This window comes from Ixodes scapularis, unplaced genomic scaffold (genome assembly GCF_016920785.2).
Source record: "Ixodes scapularis isolate PalLabHiFi unplaced genomic scaffold, ASM1692078v2 PGA_scaffold2__306_contigs__length_199485367, whole genome shotgun sequence".
In the NCBI taxonomy this organism is placed as follows: domain Eukaryota; kingdom Metazoa; phylum Arthropoda; class Arachnida; order Ixodida; family Ixodidae; genus Ixodes; species Ixodes scapularis.
The window spans coordinates 111462378-111474707 of NW_024609857.1; the positions used below are offsets into that span (position 1 = coordinate 111462378).

The 12330-nt window shown below is 46.1% G+C and overlaps 1 protein-coding gene across 1 annotated transcript in view; it reads left to right on the top strand.

Moving 5' to 3' along the window:
- Window positions 1-12116, top strand: part of LOC8041414 (carcinine transporter) — a 34607-nt gene extending 22491 nt beyond the window's left edge. The window contains exons 8-10 of the mRNA XM_029991610.4: window positions 1331-1512; window positions 6548-6711; window positions 11404-12116. Coding sequence (XP_029847470.2) covers window positions 1331-1512; window positions 6548-6711; window positions 11404-11491 — 434 coding nt within the window. The 3' untranslated portion in view covers window positions 11492-12116. The remainder of the gene's footprint in view (window positions 1-1330; window positions 1513-6547; window positions 6712-11403) is intronic.
- Window positions 12117-12330: the final 214 nt, after the last annotated feature.

The window sequence follows — 12330 nt, forward strand, 5'->3', positions numbered from 1 at the left end:
TTGCTAAGCTCGACGTTGGAGTATAACAGAGCATTGGCTGTATACAAAAGCATAGAACTTGTGTGCAGCGAATTCGCGACACACGTCCAAAAGGGTTCATTTGGGGCCAGATAAATGCTCTACTTTAGCGACAACACAAATATACTGAACAAGCACTGTTACTGGAATGTGAGTCAATAATTTGGCCCCCCGATGTTCTGTTCCTTTGCTTTGTGCGGCATAATACATCGTTAGCCCCAAGACATACAATCCGCACAGGAAATCCTGGGTTCGTCGTGGCAGCGGCTAAAAGCACCATATCGAAATAACGCTCAATATCTAGTATGCCGTCGTCATATGCAGCCTTAATAATAGCAAGCACTGGGCTAAAAGTGCGTTTATTACCTAAGAACAATTTTCTCGTTTGCGTAGCTGGCAGCTATATATTGCAGATTTCAGGTCATTCATTAGCGTTAAGGAAATAGCACGTCATGAACAATACGTCCTCTTTCGTGTCTATATCACATCTCGCTATACTTTCAGTTTTACTCTTCATTTAACTCTGGTCTTTTTCAAATAGAGTGTAACGCAGACATAGTTTTCATTTGTTTAATATAAGACACGCTCAATAATGGGGTTTGTATAAAAAGTGGAAAGCGATAAGGTTTTAATCATCTGAAGCACCATCTATAATAGTCTAAATTTGCAGTACTTCCTCGTTCTGATTTTATCGTTATACTTCCCTTTGGTAATTTAGCTTATTACAGCTTATCCCTTCATTAATAATAAAGTTATATACGGCCTTGAGCCTATAGTCGGTGACAGGTTAGGAGTGAAGTGGAAGGATCCTCCCACATCTTTCCACTTTAGCAGAGAGAACGCTGGAGAGAGAGGATCGTCCCCTTTCCAGCATTCGCTCCTTTAAGGCGGAAAAAGGTGGAAGGAGCTTCCACTTCAGCCTTAACTTGTCACCGACTATAAAACTCTATCGATGGACACAACAAAACAAAAACTTAAAATGTATTTTAAAGACTACCCTCGCAGGAATTCACTCTATTTATAAGTCGAAACATTTCGACAAACACAAGGAGACCCCTGGAAAGGTAACGTTTTAAAAAACATACATGAGGCACATAACGTGGGAGGGCCGTGTACTCCAGTCGGGCACAAATGATATGATCAATATAATACAGGCTTCAAACATAAAAGTGAACTGTCCCTAATTTTTTTTTTCGTGTTTCATTAACCTTATTTAAGGAATTTATTGAGAGAACTTTCCTTCGGAAGTTAACGGGGAAAAGAAATATGCAGGTACTATCATTCATCTCATCCTTTTTTTGTGTCATTTCAGGAGCCATCGTGGCTGGTGTCACAGCATCGCTCATCGCGAAGTTTGCTTGCACAGCTTCCTTCATGATCATGTATCAGCAAGCTGCCGAACTCATGCCCACGCCGCTACGATCGTTTGCACTCGGGGCATCGTCGGCCTTTTCTTCGGCTTTTAGCATCTGCATGCCCTACATTATCTATCTCGTAAGTAAAAATTTGCTCACTGATCTTTTTTTTTTTTTTTTTTTTTTGCTTGTGTTTGTGATGTTTGGCCGTCTGCGACAGCTTAAATTTAGGGAGAGTCGTACATTCAGTGGCAAACCATTTCTTCAAATTTGGTCACTTTCTCCAGGACGCGATAGTTAGTTCCATATAAGAGCGTAATGACTTCGCGTGAGACCCAACTCCAGTGCAGACACAGCTGAAAACAAAAATTATGTTCCATTGTGTTTTTGCTTGCCGGCAGTGTCGGCTGCAACGCCATACAAGTAACTGCGTTACCGATAACGTGTTACTTTTTTCGGTAACGTACTAACGAACTCGTCACATTTTTTTAAACAGTAGCGGGTAACGTAGTTGCGTTACTCATTTCAAGTAACGGAAAATGTTGTTACGTTACTCGCTACACCTTCTTTCCAAAAACTGACGAAAAGTACACTTACATTTTTTTTCTTGTTTCTATACTGATGGGACCGATTGGACAACGTCAAAAGGGCACCACCATAATGTTCCTCATGTTTCTGGAGTGTGTTCTTTATCGCTGAACCGATCACACGCGTAAAAATGGCCCAGTGATTTCCACTCTTGACACTGCTTGATTAGTTCATTTAGCTCGTAGCGTTGACTGCGTCCGTACTTAAGATGAATCGCAGTAAAGTCAGTAAGCATTGCACTCATTCTACTTGCCTTCAAGCTTTTGACTGTTTTTTCTCCGCGCGAAAAAGACTCTCTTTAGAAAAAAAACCACGCCACCGCCCTTTGTCCCAACGTCAAAAAATATTGTCGCAAAAAAAAAAACAAAAAAAAACCGCTGTTACTGTTATTTTAGAACTAAACATTTAACGCAAAAATAACGTGCGTTACTTTTTATCCGCAACGGTAGCGGTAATGCGTTTTTTCTTATTTTGAGGTAACGTATCTGGGTAGCGCGGTCTTTCATTTTGCAAGTAACGGGTAACGTATTTCGATACTTCGTTCTCCGGAAACGCATAGAACACTGCTTGCCAGTAAGTTTATCACCAGTATGGACAATTCTATTACCTTCGCAATCGGAGGTGGGCATGTAAGATAGTTAGCCCAGCAACGTCGAGCTCAAAAGGCTCGAAACAGCTACTTCATACTGATTACCGAATTGGGATAGATGCTAGGTTATGATAGCTTCAGGTAGGTTAAGCTAAGTTAGGTCAAGTTAGGTTAGATGACAAATGGGCAATATCAAAGCGAGCTTTATAGATACAATAGTAAGAGGAAAATATCCGATCAGTTTAATGTACATCTTGGACCTAGATAGTAAAATATTAAATCTCGCCTCATGAAAACTGCGCAAGTCAATATAGTATAACGGGTCAGAAGCCACGGACGCCATGCTGCTCTGAAGGTATCTGATTGGTTCTGTTTGCGATCACTGAGACTGGGGTAAATGTTTGAGCCAATGTTATTTTGCGCGTGTTTGTGCATCTTCTGGCCGCAATAGCCCCTTTTCAAAAGACTGCGCCGACGCCCGTCCGCAATTGCTTGATCACGTCCTCCGAGCATGGTTTAGACACGAGAGCTGCGTCACCGTTCGGTGAGGAGTCGGATCCAATCACGCGGTTCGTGTCCATGCAATGGCGACCGCCAATGTTGCCCGATGGACTTCTAGAAAAAAAAATCGATTGAGTATGGTGGCTACAACAGTTCTACTAATGTTCAACCAGTGGTCCCTGACCATGGTGTAAGAAGGTTCAGGTAGAGTAACGCCGGCCCCTAAGGCGTCCGACTTTTGTCAGCCGTTTCTTATGCTCTCCACCAGACGGCGCCACTGCCGTCAAGGCCTACGAAGGGCGTCTGCTACGCGTGGAGTCAACGGTCTAGATATTCCAGTGAAGCTTAGCACTTGCTAAACTTAACGTGGCAGTTAAACATGGCACTTTGAAGCGGCGGTGGATATTCTTGATGCTATGTATGGCTTTTAACGTACAGTGATAATCACACTTGCGTGCGGCTTTTTCCGGGTAGCGCTAGACTGGTAGCATTCGCGGAAGTTAAGCTAGTCACGTGGCGCAACATGGAACGGCCCGCTCGAGGGGTGCCCTGCCCTCTCTATCAGCTTGATAAGCGATAAAAGTAAAGTACTTTATGATATATTTTTGTTTTTTGATGACGACATCGTTGATACGCCTTCACGCTTTAGTTCGTTTATTGTTTGAGCAATGATGTTTGTAAAAAGCGTATGAGCAGCCTTCTCCGTTCGCCGCCAGCTGATAGAGTGGGCAGAACGACACCCCTCGAGCGGGTCGTTCCATGTTGCGCCACGTGACTAGCTTAGTTTCCGCGAATGCCACCAGTCTAGCGCTCCCCGGAGAAAGCCGCACGCTCGCGTGTTATAGACAAGTATGATTAGCACTGTACGTTCAAAACAAGGGCATCTGGCCGGTGTCATTTTTAGAATATTGCGCGTGCTTTCTTTCTTTGTAAAGCGAGAAACTCGTACCTGCTGGGCTGTTGAGATTGAGCAGCTGTTATATGGTAAACGTTAGAGTATGTATAGCGCAGGCCCTAGGATTGAAGCGTACTACCGGCATGCGAAGTACTTAGAATTGATCGCGAGGGATGGGACGCTGAGGTTCTCTTGTGGCAACCGTATGTTATTTGCTTATTAAGTACATCCTGATTCCACAGCAGGCAAATCGCTTCCCTCCGTTGTACAAACGAGTCTAATTTTAAATAATAAAAAATAAAAAGACGCGTTATTCGCATATTGCCGCGCGCAAGGCTGAGAAAGAAACGCTCGGTCACGGTCCTCCAGAAAGTTCCCGTTTATTCATGTACCGCACGTAACTTCTATCATTTATCCCTGCTTTTGTTTTCTAGAAAGTACGTGTTCATTCTCGCCCCGATCACGCGACGCTCGAACCGCTTTCGCCGAATCTTCGAGATAGCGGCGCACTCTAGATAAGAGGCCGCCCGCGACCTTGTCGAGTCAGTTTCGCCCCAGCGTTCGACTCTGCTGACACGCCGACTTCGACGCCCGCGACGCTCTGCTTTCTTCTGTTTCCTTCTTTATTTTTGGCACAAGTTCGCCACATTAAACGTTTATTTATTTCTGTTTATTTCTTGTTTATTCGTCATCACCCGTGACAATATTTTTATGATATAATAGTTTGTGCTGAGGAACGCACTTACACACGAATGGATAAAAATATAAAACGTAATTTTGGGTGGCGGGCTACTTGTTTCTACCGCGTCCCCCCCCCCCTCCCCCCCCCCCCCATTAGGTCCAAACCTATACTAAAACTCCCTCTTGAAGTAGGCCTGCTGACAGGAGTAAAAAAAACTCATTAAATATTAGTTTCTGCGCATAAACGCAATGAGGCAGTGACACGCCAGAAATATGCTTCGATCTATTGATTTTTTTTTTTTTTTATTGAGCTAGAACTACTTTGTTAAAGTAATTCAGAAAGTAACGACCTCTTGTTTGAGGAACAAACAAGATTTGACGAACGGTAAAGTAATAGTGCACAACTCATGCACTTCCAGGTGACGGAATACTGAATGTATTAAAAATAGTGCCTGCCGGTCGGTGAAAGGAGGGCACTGACGGCATGCGGGTCGTCAGTGCCCTCCTTCCACCGATCGTCAGGTAGGGGGGGGTAAGGGGGGGGGGGGGGGGAGTGTAGTTCGAAAACATTGTTGGCGATGTGTCTTTCGCCAGAGCAGGTTCCCGCAGGGCACATTACGAGTGCGTGGGCCTTGTAGACGGCTTTCACGATTTGCTCAGAAACCTTGACTCACAATGTCTCTCGCAGACGGAGTCTCGTCGGCTGCAGCACGCGGTCTTTGCGCGATATCACGTCCCGCCATGCCTTTAAGTGGTCCTCTTCTTGGGAAGTAACAAAAATAGACAGCTTCTCCGTTCACGTTCTGTATCCCGCGTTGCACGGTGACACGAAGCACTTCTTCCACATTGCCGGCAACATCCGGAAGCCAAAACCGGCCAGAAGCAAAAATGATAACTTCGGAAAACTGCGCAGCGGTGCAGCCCGTGCAGGCTACCGCCTGCTGCCGCTCACGAAAGGACGGCCTCGACGTTGGTGGCGCGCCCTGCTAGCAAGAGAGAAAATCCCGTGTCGATCTTCGCCACACCGACACTTCGGCGAAGGCGCAGCGTTACACCACCTGAAGTATTTTTATCACCATGTCCGTGACCACTCATGCAAACCCAGTGACAAAGTGCATGATAACTCCTTTGTTTGCATTAGGACATCTCAAAATCTTGAAGGAAACTTTGAAACCATAAACTTAAAACTGAAGAATGTCCCAAATATGTCCTAATTTTCTGAACAGTCTCCAAGCTCTAAAGGCTAGTGCACACACTTGCGTTCGAGTGTCGCCAAGCGCATCGTGCTCTCTCGTTATCGCTTACGACGAGGGAACACACTGGCGCCATCTGTAGGGATTTGAAAATGTTTCCAATTTCTTTTTGTGAATCATTCATTCACTATAGGCTTTAACAATTTTGAACAATGTTATAAGCAGCCGTGTCTCATAGATGGTACCTATATTCTATCCCGCAAATACTCCGAAACCTCCAGTCTCAATTATACGTACTGGTTCTAGGGTTATTCGCTGGACTTTGTCAGCGCGCCACTGTGTTTTCTGAGAGCTTGTATCAGAGAGAGTTGCCAACTGCTTGATTGAGGAGGTCACGTGGTGTACGGGCCGCGCTGGCAATACGAGCTGCGAGGAGGCGCCAAAAGCGTTGGTCGTTGGCGAACGTCTCCACCTTTCCGCCTGCTTCCCTCCCGCCACGGGACAACGCAGCGCATGCGCACTCGTGACCAGTCTCTGAAAAGGAGGCGTCTGTCATTAAATTAAACACGCTCCTTGTGATCTCACGTGGAGCCTCTCTTCAAGTTAGGCTCTCTGGTGCTTTCTTGTGGTAAGCAATCAGGGGAGAGCATCACGCACTCGAGCACACTCAAATGCAAGTGTTTGAACCAGCCTAAGGTCAATTTAATCATGTCTCACTGTCACGTAGGGCAAGTACGGCATGTGGATCCCGTTCCTGTTCCTTGGTGTGCTGGCGGCCACTGCTGGGATCTCTTCGGCGTGGCTTCCAGAGACATGCGGCTATGCGCTCTGCCAGACCATCGAAGATGCGGAAGATTTCGGAAAGAATCGCAAGTTTTTCTCTTTACATCTGTAAGTATTCTGACCTTGTGAATGTTGATTTTTAATTTTCTATTGTTTTTTCTTTGTTTTTGTTTGTTTAAACATTAAGTAGTAATTACTAGTTATACAGGGTGTGCGGAGGTAAACAAAAACAAACCAAACTTCCTGGGACACTATGTTGCTTCCGATTGGTTATTATTTTCGCTTGTTTTGAGGACCGGCAGTGAGTACCGCGAACTTAAAAAGGCCCACCGGCGAACACTAACTATAGTAACTTCTGAAATTTACTTATACGGGACCGACATGGCTTTCTCATCCCTTCAGTGAAAAAAAGAAAAGAGCTTGTTCCCCAAGGGAGCGAGAAATCTGATCTCGGAAAAGGACACAAGGCGACAGAATGACATTTCCTATAGACTGCTGGCGCAGCCCTGGCCCGGCAACTAGACAAACCGAGTGGCCGGCCCGAAGGCTAACACAAGGCGGCCGTCTCTGCCGGAGAACCGAGGGGCGAGGGCTCTCCAGAGTTCTCGTGGCCGGGCAGCAAGCCTAACACACCGAGTTCCCCGTTGACCTCTCAGTCCATCGCTCTGTCATCGGCACTCGGCTTCCCTTTCTTATAGTCAACCTCTGTGGGCCCCGAGATGGGACGCTTGCCTAGCTCCTACGCGGTCAGTGGAGCGAGCCCCCTCTCCCGGGACACAGGAAACCCGTTCGTGCATGGCACCATCGCCTCCTTGTGGACCGCCAGCAAACTAATAATTTATTATCATGTAACATGCCCAAGGTATCGTGGCCGCATCTTCACGACTACCTATTTGAGTCACCTGGTCTATATACCTAAAAACGACTTGAAACCTACACGTCCTTGAACGCGTTCAACCACTTCGTGAACAACAAGGCATCGGCGATGGGCACCTACGTCCCCCAAGCGCCCAAGATACGTGCCGAGCTTCCCCGCAGGAGTTGCCGAGCTTCCCCGCAGGAGCCGGACAATCTTCCAGAAATGGTTATTACGCTTCCTTCAGCGCGGCGCGAGTCTCTGTAATGACCAATGTTATAGTGTGTTGACTAGCTTGCTTTGGAATTCAACGTTCCCTTCTCAGGGCACCGTGCCAGCTTGCATTTACACGTGCTCTAATCGCCCGGTTGGCACCTATCGTTGTACGGAGATGGCCGGCCAAGAAGCCGTTGGCGCGGCATCTTCGCGTTTGTCGCGTTGCGCTATCTGTCGGCAGCACATCGAATTAGGCGTGCATCGACTGGTTAGCTGCGATCACCGACGCTCGGCGGCGTCGGGGGCGTCCTTCGTCTCGAAATAATCGAAAGGACTTCACTTGTGACATTTTGGTCGTGCCGGTGCGCCTCTGAAACTTAAAAACACGAGTCTGGGGCATTTCTAGGGCGCACTTCTCGCGCACGTACTTCCTACGCCGCGCGAAGCAGTTCTTAAAATATTTGGTTGTCAAAGAACAAGCCATGCTTTTTGCGTTTGAAACGTGTACGTATTGATAGTATAACGTACATCTAACCTAAAATGCACCTAAGCATACCTCAATTCTCTACATAAAGGAGGAAAAGTGTAATGCTCCGCGACAAGCTGGACTACTTTATGCTACAGTTCTTGAGGTGAAAACGAGAAACGATGTGATTACTGAAACCTATGAACGAGTTAGTTTCGCTAGCTTCTGAGCTTACGGAAAATACAAACCCAGGGTCTGTTTTCCAGGAACCGACATAACTTTACGACCGGAGTATTTCAGTGCAATCCAACGCTATAGTTCACGCAACCACAGCCACTGAGAGATTCGAAACTTCTTGATTACAGACCCTAACATAAGTACAAATGAGCTCTTTGAATAAAGTAGAGCGGATACAAGAACAAACTGCCTACGTTTATTTTTTATGACTTGTGTTCAATGCCTATTACTGAATAAAATAAGTCGTAAATGAAAGTCGCATTTCACTCGCTTTGCCGTTGTGCATTAACGTTTGCTTAAAAAAAATGAAAGCCGTTTACAACTTCCTGTAACACCGAATTAGAGCGCAGCTCTTGAGGAGGAGGAGGGAAGGGTACTAAGGGGAGCGCATACCCCTCTTTTCTCCTCCTCATCCTGCCTGCTATTCCTCCCTACGAGCGGCGTCGCCGTCAACTCACGAGGGTCACGTGACCTCACGGGGTCACTTGACCCCTGTTAGGTCGTGTGACGATGGCGATGACGTTATCACGATGACGTTATCGTCTACGTGATGACGTCAGCAGTGACGTCTTCAGTAGTCTGACGTCATCATGATGACGTCACCGTCATCGTCATTGTGATTACGTCATCAGTGACGCAATCATGATTACGTCGTCGTCATCGTCACTGATGGCGTCACCAGTGACGTCACTGATAACGTCATCATCATTGATGAAGTCATCGGCATCGTCGTCGCCACTAATGACGCCATCAGTGACGTCACTGATGATCATCGGCATCGGATCGTCATTGATGACGTCATCGGCATCGTCACTGATGACATCATCAGTGACGTCACCAGTGACGTCGCGCATCCCATAATGCACCGCGCGGTTACGCCGACGGCGACGCCCCTCAAGCCGGAAACGGGCGTCCTAAGAGCTGCGCTCTAACAGACAAAACGTTAACTTATTGATGTAGCGCGATGTACGAGTACACTTTCCTCGACAGCCCCTTGCACCACATCCAAAGGGTTGACCCTCGACTTAAGAGGAATTTTCCTTGGTCATGTATAATTACGTGTGAGCAGTACTCTAAGCGAAAACACATCGCCCATTTTTTGCATATGACTTTAAAAGGGCAGGGAACGAAAGCGTACCGCTTAGTTTAGTGCTTCGAATTATCGCTTTCCATCACATTAATAGTTTGTGCGACAGTCTTCAGACTGCAAGAAAAAGACTAAAACACTGGCGATTGCTTGTTCGCTATAGCACTGTCGCGCTAAGTACAAAAGGCAAAAACTACGAAGTTTCTGAAATTCCTCAACTTGAAACGAACACTCTCAAAATCCCATGTACTTCTTCAAGTTGCAAGTTAAGAATGAAAGAAATAGTAAAGCAACTTTATACTGATCCTTTACATACACTAAAACACTGCGTGTTTTTAAACAAATCTTGAACCTTTCAGTAATATGAGTGTGTCTACATGGGCCAAAACTCCCGTGCGTCTTCTTTTTGCACTTCGTCTGAGCAAATCGCCGAGCTCCTACTGATCCAGGCGGGAATAGTTCTGCAGTCCTTGATGGTTGAAAACGAGAGGGATCTATTAGGCACTAATTGTTTCATTATAACTTGGCATCCTGTAACAACGCAGTGCCGTACTACATAAAATATTAGCAACGAATCGCAAACCCGAATAATGCCATCCCGGCCGACCGGTACGCTAGACTTTCACGTTAAAAATCAAGAGGGCCTATGATCAGCACTTGTTCTCTGCTCACCGATCGAGCAATGTGGAAGTGCATGGGGATCTTCAGAGTTAATATACTTTTAAGACCAACGACAAATCGAGACAGGGACGCAATCGGCACACCTTTGCAATTGCTTCACATATCTGGGCTCACACAATTCTTTCTTTCTTTTGAATTTCTGACTCTAAGCAAATTTCTGGAACTCATTCCTGTATCTTAGGCGCGTCACACAAACATTCACCAGTTTAAAAAAATGCACCGAAGAAAGCGTGGAAGGGCTCGGTATCGAACTGGAGTCCCTCCGATTGTGAGTTGCACTAACTGCACCAACAACGCACACAATAAAGGCGAGTTTGAAATGCCAGAAGGCAACGAAAGCTCGCTCGCAGATCTATTTAAAGACTGCAGGAGGTGAGGGAACGAGTACGAGCGCGTGCTTCGGAGGAAACGAGGAAACGCGAAATGCCTCGAGGAATTGAGTGAGAGAAGGACACGAGAGTGCACGGGGACATCAGAACGCCGAGCTCTTGTTGGAATGACCAGTGGGTAGCCCTAAAGCCAGCTGTCGTTGCCTCCACTGCACGTGTCGAACGCGTTCGAATGCGAGAGCCAAACGCCTGACGCCAGCGTTCCGCGTTTTAACGCGTTCGACGAGTGAAGTGGAGGGAAAGGCTGCCTTCATCTCCACTTCACTCGTCAAACAAATTCGAAAGCGAAAGTGAAACGTCGGACGCCAGCGTTCCGCGTTCCCACGCTTTCGACGAGTGAAGCGGAGACAAAGGACCACAGCTTCAGGTCTAGGCTTTATTCGTTCCAACCAGAGCTCGGCGTTCTGATGTCCCCCGTCGTCTGCTCTCCCTTCGCTTCTCTGCACATAGCAAGGCTAGAGGAAAAGTTTGTAAAAGGTGAGCTGTGCGATCGCCAGAGACTCAAACTTCGTGTTCTACGCTGGCTCGTACGCTAGAGATGCTCTTTCGAACAACCTGATCACAAATGCCCCAACAGGTAAGTTTTGACGTCTGCCGCTATGCTGTATTTCTGTGAAAAAGGTACATTGCAGATGGATCCCGGCAACCAAGCGTCGACGAATCGCTCATGCCTTGATCCTAATAAACGCAAAATGTTAGTTTTAAAACAAAACAAAAACAGAGCAATAACGCACCCTTGTAACCACTGCCTTGGCCATGATATTGCGGAAAATTTAGGCCGAATTTTATATGACAAGCTTCTGAATCTGGATCACAAACAAAAGGGCTAAATGTGGAGTTTAAAGTGTCGCTTCATTTCTTTTTTCAGGGTGAAGGACCGCAAGGGCTACGACACAAAGGAGGAAAAATCGAAAGAGTTGAAACCTTTAGGAGACGACCCCGACGCGAAATCATGAGAATCCAGGCGATTGAGTCATCTATTCTCAGTCATCAATGTTTTAGTATTACTCTATTTCAAATCACTGTAAATGTCAGGAACAATCGCTTTAACACATTAAGAATTTTTTTTTTTTTTGCTTTTTTAAAGTGATTAATTTTGTTTAGTCTATACAGAATGACTATCGCTACATATTTCTTTAGAGGTGAACGTATTTTTACATCATTATCATTGTTCAATACTCATACTTGGCTTAACTCATAAGCAACATTACTTTTAAAAGAGACTACGTGCATTCACATTGACGCGGACACCTTGTCATTCCACAATTTCCAAAGCGCCACAACCAAAGAAGATCAGGGAGTCATATTTCTTCTGTGGCTAGTTGAATGACTAGGATAGCCATTGTGGTCGTGACCGACTAACCACTAGAGCAGACCTAGAGACTGCGTGCCACACTTGTACCAAGAGCGGCCGTAATAAGGTTAAACCAATAGGGTGATAACAACAACCCACGGAAGTATTCAAAGTCACATCCGCCGAATCAAGTGATTGTTAAACAATACGGACGTAAATTACGGCAAATAAAGTTGCAGTCTCATGGTTACCGGCGCAGCAGCAATAAATTGTTTGATCCAAAACAACCGCGCCGTTTGATTATCGGCCGAGTGACTATCGAAGATTCTTCGATGAGAGCGCCGAAGAACGAAGTGGACAGCCCTGAAGATAAAGAGAAATACAGGGCGTGGCCTATTATGCAAAGGATTTTTACGCACTTTTATCGGATGCGAAACAGTGGTTAGATGCTCGGTAACTATCGGTAACTGTCACTTCCACTCGTTAATTAACGAGTGGAAG